The 19,759-nt window shown below is 43.3% G+C and overlaps 1 protein-coding gene across 1 annotated transcript in view; it reads right to left on the bottom strand.

The window, feature by feature from the left end:
* LOC118580295 (C-type lectin domain family 2 member E-like) overlaps positions 1-4,522 on the bottom strand; it is a 46,465-nt gene extending 41,943 nt beyond the window's left edge. The window contains exons 1-4 of the mRNA XM_036181959.1: positions 4,465-4,522; positions 4,243-4,374; positions 1,473-1,648; positions 962-1,068 (exon numbers count right to left, since the gene is read on the bottom strand). Of these exons, the coding sequence (XP_036037852.1) occupies positions 962-1,068; positions 1,473-1,648; positions 4,243-4,374; positions 4,465-4,522 (473 nt within the window). The remainder of the gene's footprint in view (positions 1-961; positions 1,069-1,472; positions 1,649-4,242; positions 4,375-4,464) is intronic.
* Positions 4,523-19,759: the final 15,237 nt, after the last annotated feature.

Genomic DNA, 19,759 nt, shown 5'->3' with positions numbered 1-19,759 from the left:
ACAAACAAAAAACAAACAGAATTTCTGCAGAGTCTGCCACGGCATTCACTCCTGCAATGATAGCTCACTCATCTCCATTGCTTATTTATAACATGGGTCACACAAAGGCAGAGTCCAGGAGGAATCACCAGCACAAGATTTACACCTAGTGACGTTTACATTCCCAGGTTTGATTTGATGACCACACCTTTGCCATTTGTCCATGTTGAACTCTGAACTGTGTGTACAAAATATTGACTGGTGCTTGCTGTCATGTTCAAGTGAACTTCAGCCATGGGTAACACCACAGGGTGATCATCAATTCTATCTTGTAATATTTTTCACATGTATAAAAGTGGGAGGAAATGCAACACTTAGTAAATTGCTGAAAGCTCTTTAATCATGGACATGACTGGGACTGTGTTTCACCATTCCAGTGAAACGGGTCTGTTCAAAACGGCTATGCTCACATCCAAGAGCTGTCCTGGGTGCTCTGTGATGATGAGACTCTAGAGGAGGCTCCCAAAGCCCCTGGAGTCTCTGCTTTTGTGACAGGTGCAGCTGTGCAAACAGCTGTCTGACACGTCATACCCCAGCAGTTCTGCAGTGGCTTCCTGGGGTTTCAGAGCCCTCACTGCCCATCAGCGGTTCTGTCTACATCCCACGAGGGCAGTTATCAGCAAGGAAAGATTTTCAAGTGCCACAGCACAAAACATCTACCCCAGGTGCCAACACCATGCTAAAGATGTGGAGTAAAACAACACTAAGGAAATCCAATGGATTAAAATTTGTCGGGATGTGGAGTTCACTGGGGATTGGCTGTTGCATTTAACACACCACTTACCCCAAAGCATGCCTCCAGCCCAAGGGTTTATTTTTCTTCCTTTCCAGTATAGTAGGCACTGTATTTCATCTCTCATCACAACTCACACACATCACAACACATGAGCACAGTAGAAAGAAAAGAGGTCTGAAAACATACAAGTTGTTATATTCAGTGTTGTCTGTCCACCTCCATGAGTGTTGTGTTGACTCTCTGTGCAGGCCGATCCAGTGGGCAGAATCACCCTTGTATCTCATCAGGAAACTCTGTCATAAAACACAGAAAGCAAATACATGTGTCTCTCAAGCTTCAGATGACCATAGAGTCTCTGCTCTACAGTCTCTTCTCAAGATGGCAGCAGGTTTGAACTCAGGATAATTGACTTTGGAGTCTAAATAACCCTCAGTTCTCAGTGGATAGATTTTACTACCATAATCTACAGTACACTGACAAACACATGTCTGGTCATGCAGGTTGACTATTAGCACTACAGGAGAGAATACCTTTGGAATGTCTCCGGGCTACAGCCATCACAAAGGGACCATACTAACATGTGACCCTTGTCCCCTGGTGCCTGAGGTGGAATCCTTCCTCAAATTTAAGCTCCCTATCTCAAGGAAGTAAATATTCAACAGAACAAGCAACAAAACAATTCCTGATCTTTTCTTACCAGCTCCTTCTTGCTCTCAAATTGAGCTAGATGGGCCTCTTGTGCCATACAGAAAGTCTGGCTGAATGTCCAGTTTCTCATGTCTTCAGAAAAATAAAAACATTTACTCCCAAATCCAATCCAATCTTTTGGGCAAAAAGCATAGAATTTTTTTATTGAGACCTGTTCTTTCTTTTCTTTTTCTGTAATGACAAAATAAAGAAAACTCCTCACTTCTGTGGATTTAACTATGGATAAATATCAGCACATAAATCATGACATGGTCAATATAGGTTTCTGATATGAAAATTTTAACGAGGCCTTCCTATTATCATGTCACACATACATTAAATCCATATGAAAATATACTGGATCTCATCAGAATGGCAAGATATCATCAAGATATCTCACAACAGATGTCAGAACTCTGTGCAGAAATAGGGACACTTACTCACAGGTGGTAGAAGTATAAACTTAAACATCCAGTATGGAGGCTCCTTTAAAAATTACAAATAGACCTTTTGTGACACAGCTATGCCACACTCCTGGGCATGTATTGAGAGAACATTACATCATAACACAGAGAAACTTTCACATCCATGCTTATTGCTGCCCCATTTACAATAATAACAAAATGGACCTGACCTAGATGTTCATAAAATGGCTAACAGATAATGAAAATGTGGTACATGTATAAAACAGAATGTTATTCAGACATTAAGAAAAAAGGAAACTTGCAGCAAAGTGGGAGACCTAGAAAGTATAATATTAAATAAGTTCACACAAAATCAGAAAGAAAAAGACCCCATACATTCCCCATGATAATAGATGGTTTGTAATCTAACAAATAAAGCTTGCCTGAAGGTCAGAGGACAGAGCCAGCCACAGAGTTAGCCATAGAGGTTTGGTAGGGGTGGCAAACATCTTTAAGCTAACTAGATCCTTCTGGATCTCTGTGAGTTCAAGGCCACGATGGGCTACAAGAAATTAATACAGTCTTACAGAGAAACAGAGCCAGGCAGTGGTGGTACACAACTTTAATTCCAGCACTTGAGATCACACATCTTTAATCTCAGCACTAGGAAGTTTGTACAGGAAATAATATGGCTGAGCAAAGAAAGGAATATAAGGTGGGAGGAGACAGGAACTCACACTCTTTCAGGCTGAGGAGTTGGTGAGGTAAGACATGGTGGCTGTGGCTTGCTCTGTTTCTCTGATCTTTCAGCTTTCACATTTATGTCTAGCTCCGGGATCTTTATTATAAGACCACTTAGGATTCATACAACACTCCCCCATATGCTTATCCTAGCCTATAATGTACAGAGTAAACAGCTGTGAGTATGAGCATAGTGTAACACGGAGAACAAGGAAGAGTAGTGTAAGGTGAAGAGGAAGGACAGGATGCAGCAAAGGGCCCATAAGCCATGAAAAGGGTTACAAAGAGCATTATTTTTCTAGTTTCAACTTTGCTGGTGTTTGTTCTAGTTTGTGGCTGATAAATGTATAAAAATGTAAATACAGTGAAAATCTAAAACCATGACCCAAGTTCCTTGACTTCAGAGTGTCTGTTCTAACTGTGTGGAAGTTCAATGAGATACATAGGGTTTGGGACTTGGCAAGTGTTGGAGTGGTTATGTTGATGGAGTTTTGTGATGTGTTCATTTGTGAGTCTATTATAATAAAGTGATAGTGCATGTGTGAGTATGTAAGAAGCCCTAAGTGTGTGTGTGTGTGTGTGTGTGTGTGTGTGTGTGTGTGTGTGTGCAATAAGCCCTGAATGCAGCAAGCTTTCAAGGGGCTGCTTAGAAAAATAAAGACATTTTTCTTTCCTAACTTTGTCTTTTTCTTCCTTTAACAGAGAAGAATGAATGGATGACTCTTCTGAAGGGCTATTGAGCCTAGAAACAAGTGATGTCATAAGAAACATTAAATACTAGAAATCACACACACACACACACACACACACACACACACACACTTATTTTTAGTGTAGGACAACATGTTGCAGCTGTTCCCTGTTCTCATGTGCAGTACCATGAGGCTTTAATGAAAGGGACAAACACAGCAGGAAATGAAGGTGACTGTGTCTTCTCTTTATCTGACTCTTTTCACAGCTACATAACAGTTTAGGTTACAATGACTGTCGTCTTGGCAAATGTTTGTCCAAGTTTAAACTTGTGTATTATTCATTGACATGGTTAAAGTTGATTTTATAAAACAGTATCATGAATCATTTACTCTAGCTATGGCAGGAAAGCTATACAAGTTTTATCACATTATTCAGAATAGTCTAACAATGAAAGCTTGGGAATCACATGTTTCTGGAACATTCTATTTAATATTTTCAGACCATGGTCGAAGATGTTAACTGAAACCATGAGTCATGGTTGGGGTGGGGGTGCTGCACCTTCCCCAACCATATTACTCTTCACTCCCCTCACTTCCCTTAGCTGCAGCAGTCTCCTTGAGGCTGCTCCTTTGGGTTTTCCTTTCCTTGTTCTCTGCTTTGAATTGGTCTCCCAGGTGAACATGTGTCTCCTGCATCTCTGACTAGAGGTTGCTGAACGCCATCTTCCCAGGGATGCTGAGCCTGGCCTCCTGTGCATACCACAGCCTGTGCTGATCCTTCACTGCATCTTCCTGCTAGACCAGAAGTTCCCAGAGAACAGGAATTTCCAGTGTGTTTTCTCTCCAGCCCTTCCCACAGTACCTGGCTCACAGTGGTCAGTAAGTAAAAGTGACAATGTGAATGTGGACAGAAGGCTGCAGAATCTGGAGATGAGTCACTCACCTGACAATAACAAAGCAACCAAAAGTGCAACTACAGCCACAGTGAGGATGGTGATCACTCCATAGCGGCAGCGAAACTTAACACGAGACACATGGGAGATGATTGTGAGATATTTTTCTTGGAGCTTTTTACCTGAAAAATATGAATATAAGGATGCCAATATCTTAAGAAAAGTGTAAGAAACTTACCACAAAGAGCCAATGTACAACTGCCCACAAGTACCTGAAAAGGATCCTGCAAACCCCTTTCGGAGAAGGTCCTGGACCATAAAGGATGCCATGGTGGAAAGAGACTAGAGAGGACGGAAACAGAACTTTGGCCAGGGTCTTCCAGATCCTGAACTAAGGGTGAATCATCAAAGAGCAAGAAACAAAAGATTCCACCTGGGATCTCCTGCTCCCCTAAGCTTTCTTTCGCTCAAATCTTGCCCTGCATTACTCCCACTGTCGTCCAGGTTGTTCATGTAGATCTCATCCATTTCTCTGTCATTGGGTGATCCCTGGGTTTTTCCTAGGGTCCCGTTTTCTAGGTAGCCTCCTTGGAGTTGTGTAGCAGTCTAGTTATCTTTGTTTTACATCTAGTATCCTCCTATGAGTGAGTACATACCGATCAAGAACAGAAAGGGAGAACAAGGAATAACAGACCATGATAAATGATGACATGAGAACAAGAATAGGCAGAGTGCTGGAGAGGTCCCCAGAAATCCACAATGATACATCCTCTATAGGCTGCTGGCAATGGTCAAGAGAAAGCCTGATCTAACCTAGTCTGGTGATCAGATGGCCAAACACCCTAAGAGTTGAGCTGGAACTCTCATCCAATAACTGATGGAAGTGGATGCAGAGATCCTCATCCAGGCCCCAGGTGGAGCTCCAGGTGTCCAATTGTTGAGAAAGAGGAGGGACTGTAAGAGCATGAATTGTTGAGACCAAGATTGGAGAGGCACAGGGACAAATAGCCAAACGAATGGAAGCACATGAATTATGAACCAAAAGCTGTGGAGCCCCCAGCTGGAGCAGGCCCTCTGGATAAGTGAGACAATTGAATAGCTTGAACTGTTTGGGAGGCACCCAGGCAGTGGGACCGGGACCTGTCCTTAGTGCATGAGCTGGGTGTTTGGAACCTTGGGCTTACACAGGGACACTTTGCTCAGCCTGGAAAGAGGGGACTGGGCCTGCCTGTACTGAATCCACCAGATTTAAATGAATCCCCAGGGGAGTCTTGGCCCTGGAGGACATGGGAATGGAAGGGAGGGACTGGGGGGAAGGTGGGGGTGGGAGCGGGAGGGGGGAGGACAGGGGAACCCATGGCTGATGTGTAAAATTAAAACACAAATATAACAAATTTTAAAAAAGGAGCCAAAAAAAAAAAAAAAAAAAAAAAGAAGAGGAAGAAGAACAAAGAAACAAAAGGAGTGAGGAGCAGTGAGAAGCAACAACAGTCAGCTGGATTTCTCTCCATAATGTGTTCTGGTTAGAAGGAGTAACAGACACATTAGGGGGATCAGGGTAATTACACCTATGAACAAACTAAGAAAAGTGGAAAAATAGAAATACTCAATAAACACACCAAAAGTGTGTGAAAATTAGGAATCAGAGGAACTTCCTCACACTACAAAAGGTATCCATTAAAAACAAAACAATAAATCCAACTGCAGTCTGCTTCATTCTCAAAGGTACAGTTATAAAGGCTTTCCCAGTAATCAGGAGCAGGAGCAGGACATCTGCTCACTACTCCAGGATGACTTTTCACAAGAGGGCTTCACCAGAGCAAAGAAATAGGGTAATGTGGCTGGAGAATGCTCAGCAGTTAAGACCATTGGCTTCTCTTCCAGAGGACACAGGTTCATTCCTAGCACCTACAAGGTAGCTTTCAACCATGCCAACTCCAGTTCCAGGAGACCCAAAACCATCTTCTGGCCTCTGTAGTCACCAGGATGCATGTGATGAGCAAATGTGTGAATAAAACATCCATACACATAAAATAAGTTTCTTAAAGAAAGAAAGTTTACACATTTTGAAAAGAGATAAAACTGTTTTTCTTCACAGATGATGTGGTTCTATCTGCATAAAAATTCTATCAAATCTACAAAAGACTACTGGATGTAAAAAACAAGTTTACAAAGCTGCAGGACACAATGTCAGCATGGCAAAGCCAGTTGCATTTTACTGTCAAAAGGAAGTTAACGTGTAAGACTGCACCATTAATAGTAACACCAAAAACAATAAAATTATAAATCTAAAAAAAGTTCATAATCAGCATAACAAAAACTACATGTAAAATTATGAAGAAATCAGGACAGGGCAGGAGAGTTGGCTCAGTGGTTAAGAGCACTTGTTGCTCTGGTAGAGGATCTGGTGTGATTCCAGCACCCACACAGTAGCTTATAACCATCTATAATTCCAGAAATCTGACACACTTTCCTGATCATAGTCAGATCTAGGAATGCATGTGATGCTAAATATTTATGCAGGCAAAATGCTCATATACATAAAATTTTTTAAATTTAAAAAAAAAGGAAATCAAGGCAGATCTAAACACATAATTGTTGCAGTATATTTGTTCACACAGACACTCCAAGAATGCCAATACAGTGTAACATTGAATCATGGTCAGAGCTAGTGACTAGTTAACCAGAATTAGCCATAGATGTTTTGGAGGACCCAAGATACAGAGAGAGACACAGGAAGTAGTAGGGAAGGACTAAGAAAGATTCCCAGACCATTTTGGATTGGGGAAGGCAAGAGACAGGAGGTCATTGGTCTCTTCTCCACTGCTTCTCTAATCAATTAGGTTTTTACCCCCATTACTTGACTCCCAGTTTCATTCAATAAAAGAACAATATAAGTAAATACTTCACATAATAAACTGGAACACTCAATATTGCTCTTATGTCAACAATTTCTTAGCAAGTTTATATATGCAACAGTTTCTCTTACTGGGAAATGATTGCCCCCCAGAAAAAATGAAATTCATAGCACCAAATTATATGAAAGGTACCATGAAAACTAAAAAGAAATTAATAGTCCAAAATGATTCTGAAAAAGAAGGGTCGAATTCAGAGATCATTCTGCCCAATCTCTTGATTTACAGGAACAGGAATAAATAAATAGCACCACAGCCTGGTGCTAGGAAAAGAGTAGACACTAGAACAATACAGCAGGAAAAAAGACTCCAGAAGTTACATCAAACACACATGGTCAACAGATATTTAACAGAGATGTACAGTTTACAGATTGGGAAAAGGTGGCATCACTCCAGTATATGCTACTGAAACAACCTGGTGTCTGTCTGCTAAAAACAAGATGTGAGATAGACTGTAGACCTAAGGTTCAAGAAAATTGACTGTTTATATAACAGAACGTTGATGAATTTGATATTGATATGACTCTAACACCCTTCTTTTGGAAAGGCAAAATTGTGCAACCACTATGATGCTGTTTGTGCAGGAACTACACAGTATGGTGATGTGCCCCCATCCTGCCCTTATATCCCCACACTGAAAGGAAAGCGTGCAATTAAGTTTCAAGAAAAAAGAAAAAGAAGCCGGGCAGTGGTGGCGCACACCTTTAATCCCAGCACTTGGGAGGCAGAGCCAGGTGGATCTCTGTGAGTTCTAGGCCAGCCTGGGCTACAGAGTGAGTTCCAGAAAAGGTGCAAAGCTACACAGAGAAACCCTGTCTCGAAAAACCAAAAAAAAGAAAAAAGAAAAAAGAAAAAAGAAAAGAAAAAGAAAAAAAGAAAAAGAAACTTTCAAGCTTACATTTGTAGCAGCTTTAAGGATCACTGTAAAAAAAAAAAAAAAAAAAAAAAGAATGCAACATTTGCAATCATCCAAATGTCCCAAAGCTGATGACAAGTTAAACAAACTCTCAAAGAGAGGAAATAAGTTGGAACACAAGCCTGCACTTGTGTATTTCTCATATCACTTTATCAGGCAAATGTCCCAAGGCTTCTGATTCAAAAGTCCCTAAACTAAACTTATCAGCAAGCTTAAGCAAGTTTAAAGGCAGTGAGCCAAAGAAAACTGTCTCCTTCCTGTTTATTTAAAAAGAACCCGAAACTGCCATGACTCGCTTCCTCCTCTCACTTCTCTACAAGTTTCCTGTCAGATTTTCTTAACCTCTTTGTGTAACATTTGATTATGTGGTGCTGGCACACTTGTGAATTCAGAGCTCTGCTCCTGTGCCAGTGGTGCTGTGGATAGTGTCTTAGAATCTGGCCAGCGGTGTGTCTGGCACACTATTGATAGACACTGCATTGTCTGAAGAGCTATGCTGCATCGACGTGTAAGAAGGCAAATGTGAAGTCTCTGCTTCAGGGATCCATTTTGTGACATTCTGGAAAAGTAAGTGTGTAAGGGCTGGGGACAGAGATACAGAGTGTCTGCAATGGGGAAGCTGGAGTGTGGTAGGGACAGGGGTCTCTATATCCTTTATAAACTATTGTTTGAGATCTATTTTATGTGTATGAGTGTTTTCTCTGTGTGTATGTGTATAGGTGTAAGATGTGCATGCCTAGTGTTAGGGGGGGTTCTGAGAAGTGTGTTAGATGCCTGGAATTGAAGTTAGGGGTGAGTGTGTGAGCCACCATATGGATGCTGGGAATCAAACCCAGTCCTCTGTAAGAGCAATAAATGCTCTTAATGGTTGAGCCAACTCTCCAGCCCCTATATATCTTGACGAAGAATGCATGATTATATGTTTTCAAAAGTGATGAAGATGTATATCAAGTGAATTAATTTTACTGAATGCTAATTGTACTTTTTACACAGTTTCCACTGACTTTAACCATTGTCTTTTGCTTGGTTTTACACATCTAAAATACCAGGAAGCCTCTTCCATTAACAATGAGGAGAAGGATATGTAGGATTGGAAGGGTTTAAGCACCAAACTGTGGCCTTTGGATTTTGTCCACACAAAACTCTCGACCTTCATTCTTCTCAGTTATAAAGATATAGAAAGTAGCAGGATAATTCTCACCTGCTCATTTCCAGCTCCAGCACTTCTCAGCATGTGAGCAATCTGGTTTCCCCGGGTTCTGCTCCTCATAGCTCCTCACACTCGCTATAGAAAGTAAATCTTGGGAGATTCCTGAACTCCTCCATATTTTGAATACATAGACTTCCTTACCATTTCTAGTTTTACAACATTCTTAAAAAACCAATCTTTCCAAATCCAAGAAAATAATATAAACTCCTGTCTGGTTTTAGCTAGTTCTCTCAAACTAACAAGCAGTGTTCGGCTTCAATGCCTGACTAGTTTCTCTCAGCATGTCACCCAGGTCCATCCATGTTGTCACCAAAGAGGACATCCTCTCTTATTGGTGTGTAGTATTCCATTGTTTATGGGAGTTGATAAGTTTTGGATCCCTGTTATTGGATATCCTCCGCCGCCAATGAAATAAGCCAATCAAGCCGAATTAGTAAATCCAGGTTTAATCTGAACAGAGCAAAGCGTCTCCCTAGTGGCTCTTGGGTAGCCTGTACGTGTGGTCTTGAGCATCTTTAGGAGGGACTAACGTTGGCGGGCTTTCTGAGGGGGCGGGGTCTGGAAAGGGAAGAGTAGATTCCCCAACAGGAGTATGTATCACAATTTTCCTCATTTATTCACTGATAGATGCAGATGTGTTCCATGTTCTAGATATTGTGAATAGTGTTACAATACACAATCGAGTACAAATATCTCTTTGGGGGAGGTAGAGAGGAAGTAGACATCATTTACTATAAAAAGGTATCAGGCCTGGTGTTTAAAGGCACAGTAGGATGAATACAGTTCACAAAAACATACAGTGTTTCTAAAAACTAGCTGAGAGGGTTTCACTATATTCACCATAATGAAACAAGGAATGTGTGTTCATTTTAATGTGCCAATCAAAAATACACATCCTACTTTGTGTTGGAATTCCCCGCCACTCCTTAAGACCGCACATGCGCAGTTCAGTAGCCGAGCAAGGGGCCTTACGTCTTACGTAATCCGTGCACTACGTGATCACACAATCTGCTCATGCGTGGTGTAGCTCTGTAATCCCATATGAGCATGTGCAGGGGAATCCATAAGAAACAGGACACAGAGCCCTCCCCGCTTCTTCCTTCTCTCTCTCCACGTGCCTCTTCCACAGGCCTGGTCACCCTATCCTCTGTCCCTCCCCTCTCCCTTCTAATAAAATTCAGCTCCGATAGAGGATTTTGTCGTGACTCGTGATGTTTCCTTGCAGAGTAAAAGCACCTCCTTAAAACCAACACTCGGCCCTGAGCTATTAGAACTGGTTCACCAACAGGGCCCCACTGGCAGGAGAAAAGGCTTGCCAGGTTTTGTTTTAAGCCACCCTAGGCTTTGTCTCAGGCCTGGAAGGTGATGAAGAAGGCCGCCATCTTGGGAGTTCACCATCTGTATTGTGTAGTCTCGGGCTCTCTTATGGACTTCACAGCATTTATCTAACCCCTAATCCCTCAGAAGTACTTGCTTACCTGAGAAACAGTAGCATTGTTCATGAGCTCTCTCTTTTGGTATTAGTCAGAGGATAAAAAACTGTTAAGAGAGGCTGCAGTGGGTTCGAGACAGCTGAGTCTGCAGACAGCAGATACAGCGACTTTTACCTAAGTCAGTTTGTTTAAGGACGCTGCCCACTGCTGTGAGGACGTGGCTGCCATTTTCAACCCACGGATAAGTCTGAAGAAGGAAGGAAATCCTTACTTTTGTAAGTTTTCCAAGCACAGTAAGGGCTCTGACTTACCATGAGAAATATGTGACTTGCCTGCACCTGGAAGACCTAGCCACAACTCAGAGTCAGGGGCAGCACATAGACACCAACACCTGTGGCTCTCCCATAAGCAGGGTGAGTTCTTCAGTCTGTTTAAGGGTCCTGGGTAGGTGTGGAGGAGGGGCACTTTAGGTGTGCACTGGATGGCCAGGATAGGGCCCAGGGATTCAAAGGAGGCCTGGTTAGATTGCCTTCCTCTTCGCTTTGTCCCCCAGCTCCCAGACCCTGTTTCCCATCACCTCAGCAGGGGGTCTGTCCACCTAGAGGAACTTGGCCTGGTCTCCTGAGGCTGCCACTAGACCCCTGAGTTAACAATAATTGTGAACACTGTTTTTCAAGAACTATTCTATTCCTAAATAAAAATATAAAAGTAGGGGTGGAGCCATGGCTCAGAGGTGAAGAGCACTTGCTGCCCCTGGAGAGAGAGAACTCAGTACATTTCCAGCACCCACAGGGTGACTCAAAACTGTCTAAGTCCAGTTCCAGGGGATTCAACACCTTCTTCTGACCTCTGTGAGCACCAGGCATGCATGTGGTGGACCCACAGGGCAGGAAAAACTCCCATACACATAAAATAAAATAAAACTTTAAAAAATTAATGGAAAGGGATTTAAAGAATAAAATATGAACGTTTTTCAAAATGAGAGGATACAGTTTTAAAGTAGAAGTCTCCAATGCCCTTTTTCCATCATTTACCATAAAGAAAAACTGCAGATGGATTTGCGGGATTTTGTGGGGATCTCCCATCCCCTCCCTACTGAAGCACCTGGGATACAACAACAGGAACAGAAGGACTGAGATTGTTCCCTGAAGCCACAGAATCATTTAAGGCCAGGAATATACTGGTGCCCTAAGGAAGGGGGAGAATTTCTGACAGCCAGGAAGTCTGGGGAAAGGAGCAAGGGGAGACTGGAGGGTATGGGCTGTGGGAGTCTGGAATGGAGGTGGAGGGGAGGTTTGGAAGAGGGGCACTTCAGGAGTGCACTGGATAGAGCGATGTGCCTGAGCATGTCAAGGTCCTCCAACCAATCCTCTAGGAATCCGGATGCCTACTTTGCTTCACAAACTCAGAAAGGCTGATTATCTCTCTCCCGGAGGTAGCAGGGATCTCAGAATCAAGATGAATGCAGGGCTGGGCGGCTGCAAGTGTCTCTAAGACCACGGGGAAATGTAATCTGATGGGCGGCTATTTCAATCCTAACTCCTACAACACACCGCTACAGTTCTTTTCATTGCTGTGGGTGAGACAAGAGTAAATCCTGGCCTCACTCTGGCAGGAACCAGCAGAGTGAAAATTCCAGATGCCTGTGAAGAGTGCACTAACAAGGTCGCTGTTGGTTCCTCTTTCCCCAAATGTATTTAAGTAACATACGCCATGATAGATAATACAGACTTACACCGGTGCTTCCTGCCCACCCTAGAGCTCCGCACCACCCCACCCCACTCCCCTACCCCCCAATTCACCCCACCCCCCCCCACACACACACCAGCTTCCCATCCTCTACTGATCTCTAGAGACCCCTGTGGCTGGCTAACAGAGGAAGATTCTGCTCCCTTAGTGAAGCTTCCTCTCTCCCTTAAACTTAATTAACCTTTCATTCATACATACGGTTTTCTCCCACGCCAGCTGGCAAGGTGGAGTCTGCAGTTAACATTCTCATGAAGGCTTTGCTGAACTTGTGTCTTCCCGCTGAAGCAAACCTCCAATGAATGAAGGTTTGCAAACCAAAGGTTTGCAGTAAGCGGGTTTTCTAACCAGCTGACTTGGAGGCTCCTCCCAGCTTGCCAGTGATTTGTTGTTCCCTGATCGATCAATCCTGAATATATCCCACCTTTCAGCAAATAAAATCTGCTTCTGGGAGAAAGAGAGTTACAAATTTGTGACAGGAAATGTGGTGTGCCGTAAAATAAATAAACGGAACTGAAAAATGTTTTAGACTTTGGTAGTGCTCAATGCTTTTTAATTACAGCAACTTCACACACTTTTCTCTTCTGCCAAGGTGGGATGACAGGGGGTGTTTCACTGCCCTGCGGATATCAACCTAAAAGCAAAACAACTGAGAAGAGGGGAAATGTAATTGCCAGCCCTTTTCAAGCCTTGTGAGAATGGAAGTTTCTGGAAAGTAACAGCAACTTCTAGAGAACTGTCTACATGGCTGACCGCCTAGCAATCAGTGACCATAGAGGGTTTGAAAACCTATAAGTTCAGAGCCATCTTTAACACTCTTTAAAAAATTATTTTACTTTATGCATATTAGTGTTTTCTGGGCATATGTGTATGTGCACCTTGTGCACGCCTGGTACTCATGGAGGTCAAAGAGAGCATCAGATCTCCTGGAACTGACTGAGCCACCTCTCCAGCCCTCCATCTTTAGCCCTCTCAATACCTGTTTGTTGCTCTTCACTGTCCCTGACCTTTATGACCATCAGGTAACTCAGAAGACTAGCTTTCCTTGGAAAATATTAATGGACAGACAGCTCCCAAAAACTCAAGGGCCAACAATATCATCAGTTACCATCTGACCCTTGTAACCAAGGTACCCCCACTTTGCTGTAACCCCCTCCTTGATATTTCCACCAATGCACCTGAAGTGTCTTTATGTATGGCCTCCTTTGTTCTATGACTATAAAGACTCCACTACCACCTTGGAACATGGATTTGGGATAATGTAAATCTTGTTGCTGGGCCATAGTCACTCATTTTGTCTCTAAAGTAAACTCATATCCTTTGAGGTCAGAGCTGTGTTTCTCCATACAAAGGACAGTGACTCTTTGGGAAGAGGATAGGAGAGCACATTGTCTCTGTAGGAAAAGTTTGGTAGAGAAGAGGTAGACTAGATACCAACAAGCTGAGAGTGCTTTATTGGAATAGTGAGGTGCTTGTGACCTGAGTCTATTACTCTAAATAGCCCATCTCTGGTATGGTGAAAAAATGGTGGAGAGGAGTTGTCCTTTGGAAAGGCTGCTAGTGGGTCCCAAAGGTGGAAAGAGCAGGTTGAGGAAGAAGAGGGTTCTTTCCAGAAAGTATTGTCTGCCTTTCTCTGTGTTTGATTCTTTCTAATAATTGTCTAGCATTTCCCCTAACTAGGCAGGATTGATTTGATTCAAGTAGCCGGCTTTGCCTACAAAGGCTAGCCCTTTAAAAAAAAAAAAAAAAAAAAAAAAAAAAATAGCCTGTCAGTGGAGGAGGAAGGTGAGCAACTTCAGAAATAGAAGATCAGAGTCTGATTAGAATAGGGAATTGAAGTAAATCATAATATCAGCCATCAGTGGTTCAGGGCTTGTTGGGAAGGAGTGTGTCGGCTTATTAAGAGTTGATTAAAGGAACCAGAAAAAGCAGAAACAGAGAGGCAAGCCAGACCTTCACACAGGACCATGTTTATATTGGTGGAAACATAGTGAGGGGTCATCTCAGATCTCACTCACATGGATGGATGGGCATATATCCCATGCCATGTCGGTGTATGAGCAAATGTCCACTCCATGAGGGTGGACAAGAGGAAATTCCCACTGGAAGAAACTGGCTTCAACCTTTATAGGGGCACAAATAAATGTCTTCCATAGACCAGAAGCTGAGACTTTCAGTAGGAAACTATCCAAATGTCATGTGTGTGGACAGCTGTGGGGAAGGAGTGTCTTGAGTGTACAATGTTGGCCTTGGAGATGGTGTTTTTGTTGTTAAAGAAGAGTTAGGATATGATAGCGCAGTCTATTGGGCCATTTGGTCAGACTGATTTTTTGGAAAGAGAACTGAATCATTTATCTTTTTGATGTCCCCTGCAGTGGGGAATGGCTGCTTGGGAAAGGGAACTAAGTCATTTTGATATCCAAAGGGAGTTCATAATTGATGTTTCCTTTTGGTTAGGAAACCCCTTTCTCTGCAGAACAAGCCACTGCATGTATTATGTTGTAAATGTATTTGAAACCAGTGTGTGTACTGTCTATAAGGCAAGAAGAAAAGCAAGTGTGAGAGCCCAGGTAAGGACAATTATTTCTGCCCTTGTGAAGTTGTGTGAGGAGGTGGGGATTTGTCCTCTACTAAGTGTGGGCTTGGGGGAGCAGTGGGGTTCTGCCAGCGCCCATGTCAGAGGAGCTACAGTCAACAAGGGAACTTATGGAGTTCAGTTCACCTAATAGCAAAGCTAAACCCTGGAGGGACAAAGCCCTAGGAGGAGGAGGCAGGGAAGGGAGAGAGAGATTGTTCCCAGAATGCCCCTTGCTTCTGCAGTGCTTCCTCCTGCCTGCTGCTGCCATGTGCCTGCTGCATTTGGCATGATGTGATTAAACCCCACTCCTCACTGGGCAGTTTACTTGAGGGTCACAATGAAGATTATTTTTATAAGAGCAATGTTGATTAGTTAGATCAATGATTTAATTGGCCTTTCTGGATTAGCCTAAAATATATGGATGGTTAAGACAGTAAAGATGATTAGGGAAGTGGTTTAGGTTATTTGGCCAATTGCTCCAATAAAAGATTTAAAAAAAAAAAAAACTTTATTTTATATTAAAAGTTACCTTCCTCTTTGTTGGATGTAATTTTTGAAAAGGATAGAAAATGAGAACAAGGAAGTTTCATGTATTATAAACCCATGATATCTGACTGAGGAAAAACAGGCTGATAATCAAAGAAAAAACTATGTCCCTGTACCTGAGTTCCTTAGTCATGTAATTTACAGAATTAATCACAGGCCCCAGTATTCACCTTGGAAAAGCAAAGTTGTAAAAGGAAATTACATGACCTTATTGTGTGTATAGTAAGAAAAATGGTTAGCTGACCAGTCCTTTAAAGTTTCTCTGGAGTAAAAACAGGATAGAAATCTGCTATATTAAAAGCACAAACAGCTCCCTGCCATTCCAAAACACTTAGCTTGCTTAAACCTTTGTCAATCAGTAATAAAAGAATCACCTCTACGGAGTGAAGATGTTATGGTGGGAAAATTAATACAAAGAAGAAAGGTTTAACTACTTGTGGGCTTCTAAGAAAAACAGGTAACCTGTGATCATAATGTAATTTCTTCCAATGCAACATTTTAATTTTTAAAAAACAATATGTAACATACTTATGAAGTATCTTTTCTTTCATAGATTTTGTGTTATTGGACTGGAGAGATGGCTCAGAGTTGAGAGCACTGGCTGCTCTTCCAGAGGTCCTGAGTTCAATTCCTAGCCACTCCATGGTGGCTCACAACCATCTACAATAGGATCTGATGCCCTCTTCATACATGGGGGCAGGGGAGTTTTGCCTTAGGAGGTGTAACAGGAATAAGAGAAAAATAAAAACAGGAGAAGGAAGAATGAGGAAAGATGTAAAGGGAAACATCCGGGAAGAGGTAACAGGAAAAACATCTGAAAGAAATAGACAGGAAACAACTGGGAAGAATAAGACAAAGGAAACAGCAGGGAAAGAACAGGACAGGAAGGAAAGAAAACAGAGCAGGAAGAACGACCAACAGAGAGAGAAACAACAGGAGGAATTGAGCTTTGGCCTCATTAAAGTCCCCATGTGTGTGGGTGCATCAGTCCAATAGTTTGCCCATCCAAGTCTCCTCTCCAGTTTTTCTGACCTCCTGGGAGCCTGCTGGGGGCTGGGCCCCTCCACAGCAGGGTGCCCTTGAAGTTCAGCACATCCTGCTGTGTAAGGGTCTGTTTTAGGCTGTCCCCATCTGTCAGACAATCTGGAGCTTCTTCAGGGGTGATCAAATACATGGGCAAAAGGGTTAGAAGGAAGGTCAAGTGTGTCAAAGCAAGAGTGAAGGAGAGCAGAGGATGTGGAGGGTTATGGAGAGGTGGTGTGGAGTTGAGAGCGGCCAAGGCTCCAATATGAGGCTGCGATTTAATATTAGTAAGTCTGGAGAAGCTGTACTCTGGATGGAGGGAGAGTCAGGAAATCTCAGTGGTTGATGAGGCCCTTGAGTGAGTGTAGTGAGGATGTGTAGGGGCTGTGAAGTGAGATTTTGTTTGTCTAGGTGATAAGCAGTGCCACTGTGACCACGGTCTAGGGGCAAAGTGGCCAGCCTAAGCTGACTTTGTCTAGTTGTTTAGAGAATAGGCCATGGGATGATGTGTCCCCTCTCAACTTTTGGCAAAGTATTTTGAGGGCTCATCCTTGGTTAGCATGTGAAAAGAGACAGAAGGACACATGCCTTTAATCCCAGCACTCGAGAGGCAGAGGCAGGTGGATCTCTGTGAGTTCGAGGCCAGCCTGGTCTATCAAGTGAGTTCCAGAAAAGGTGCAAAGCTACACAGAGAAAATAAAAAATTTCAAAAAAGGGAGAAAAGAAAAGAGACAGAAGGGCTTGTATGGGTCCAGAAAGGCTAGTGTAGAATCCAGGGAATAGTCTCAAGTATGTTTATGGGGGGGGGGGGGGAAGGAGAGATTGAAGGGGAGAGTGACTCCCCTAGGGGCCCCTTCAAGCCATAACAAAGAGGCTGAGCAGCAAGGGAAATGTTAAGGACCCATATGCAGAGAAATTAAAGAGTCCTGGTAATACAAACAGCTCACATTTGGTTTGTGGGGTTGGGAAGGCAAGGAGTTCCTCTAACCTGGCTCTGGGTATTCTTCTCCCTCTTTTGAGACTGACAGGCCCAGATAGGTGACTGATGGCTGCCAGATCCGGGCCTTGTAACTGGAAATCATATAGCCTCAAGAGGCCATAAAGAAGGGTCCTAGAGTGCTGGAGGTAGGTCTGTAGGAAAGGACATTAGAGGAGATTATCTTCATACTGAAGAAGGAGATGAGGGGACCTGGAAATGTAGGTGAGGTCCTTTCGTAAGACCTAGCCAAAGCAGTGGGGGCTGCCTCAGAATCCCTGGAGCAAAACCATCCATTGAGCTGCTGGGCAGGCAGGTGTCTATTGGTGAAATTATTAAGGCCACTCCACGCAGTTAAAAGGGAGGTTTATTCTGTGGGGTAACTTACAAATGAAGGGATAGGTTGCAGGGTCTGGGAAAGGTATAGGGCAGTCCGGCGGTGTTCTCTGGAGAACTCTGCTCGGTCTACCTCCAGCGTCCAGGGTCCCGGAACCAAGAATGACCTCTCCTCTCGATCCTGGGTCTTCAGCGTCCTCCTCAGCCCCACCTTGTGGGCGTGACCATTACCGAAGCCTCAATTATTGGTGAAATTATTAAGGCCACTCCACGCAGTTAAAAGGGAGGTTTATTTTGTGGGGTAACTTACAAATGAAGGGGTAGGTTGCAGGGTCTGGCAAAGGTATAGGGCAGTCCGGTGGTGTTCTCTGGAGAACTCTGCTCGGTCTCTTCCTGCGTCCCGTGTCCCCGGAACCAAGAGAGCGACCTCCTCTTGATCCTCCGTCTTCCGCTCCCTCCTCTGCCCCGCCTTGTGGGCGTGATCATTACTGAAGCCTCAATGGGGGTTGGAACTCCCAGGCCAATGCTGGGATGGCTACCCACTACACTCAATGGGGGTTGGAACTTCCAGGCCAAGGCTGGGATGGCTACCCACTACACTCAATGGGGGTTGGAACTTCCAGGCCAAGGCTGGGATGGCTACCCACTACAGGTGTCTATGTCCTCCATGTGAAAGCAAAGGGGGCTTGGGAAGATGGGTGCAGAGAGATAGTAAAAAAGGGGTCTTCAAGATCAGAGACAGAAGAGATGGCAGCAGAGGAGGGCATGGGGTGGAGTGTGTATGGGTTTGTAACCACAGGGAAGGTTTGAATCCTGGCCTGGTTGTTTTTCTGGAAGTCCTGGACCAGGTGATAAGTATTTGGGACTTTGTCACCCAGATGGGAGGTTGTAATGAGAGCCAGTGAGAGTTCAAAGGGATGCTTGTAGAGATCAGGGAAGCAGTCAGGCTCAGCCATGGAAGTCTGCAAGAGGTTTCATTCATCTGGTATTCTCTAGATGTCCTGGTTGTGTGTTTTAGATGCTTCATTTGTCCAGTGGTCTCTGGATGTCCTGGTCAGAAGCATCAGGTCAGGAGCCATCTGGGACTTTGTTTATATTCTGAAAAGACTCAAGCATAACCTCACCATGATGTTAGAATATCGGGCTCTTTTTTGTTGTTGTTGTTTTTCAAGACAGGGTTTCTCTGTGTAGCTTTGCGCCTTTCCTGGAACTCACTTGGTAGCCCAGGCTGGCCTTGAACTCACAGAGATCCACCTGCCTCTGCCTTCTGAGTGCTGGGATTACAGGCGTGCGCCAGCACTGCCCGGCACTTTGTTTTTATTTAGCAATTCACTTTTGGTTGTGTCTTCTTTACAGCAAATGCTTTCAGGCAGAAGAAAACTATTATCTTTTAAAATGAAATTATTTTTAAAAATTAAATTTAATATAGCTAAATAGTTAATACTATGTGAGGATTTAAGTGGTTGTAAATACCCCCATTTATTTGTTTATAATTTGCCAATAAAGTACTTAATGGTGATGTTCCACAATAGCTTGACCCTGTGGGTAGTAAGGGTTTCTAGTCATTTTAATAGTAAAATTTCTCAAATCATTTGTTAGCATAAGCAGAAAGGACCATTATCATTTTTAGCTGTGATGGGTCCTAGAAGGGACATGCACAACGTGTTATTAGGCAAAGCTAAGTTCCAGAGAGACAAAGTGTTTTTTTCCTGGAGTCACCAGGGCTATGCTTGGGGCTGTGCTCTGTAGCTGACTAGTTAGGGAGAGGCCTTGTGTGTGCCTGAGGTGCACTTTGAGCACAGATCTTTACATACTTGAAGAGAATGTCCAAGATGCAGACAGATATAGTTTCCGATATCAATCTGATGTCCATTTATTACTAATTATG

The sequence above is a fragment of the Onychomys torridus genome, chromosome 3, assembly GCF_903995425.1.
Source record: "Onychomys torridus chromosome 3, mOncTor1.1, whole genome shotgun sequence".
NCBI lineage: Eukaryota > Metazoa > Chordata > Mammalia > Rodentia > Cricetidae > Onychomys > Onychomys torridus.
This window is presented reverse-complemented; position numbering and strand designations above follow the sequence as displayed.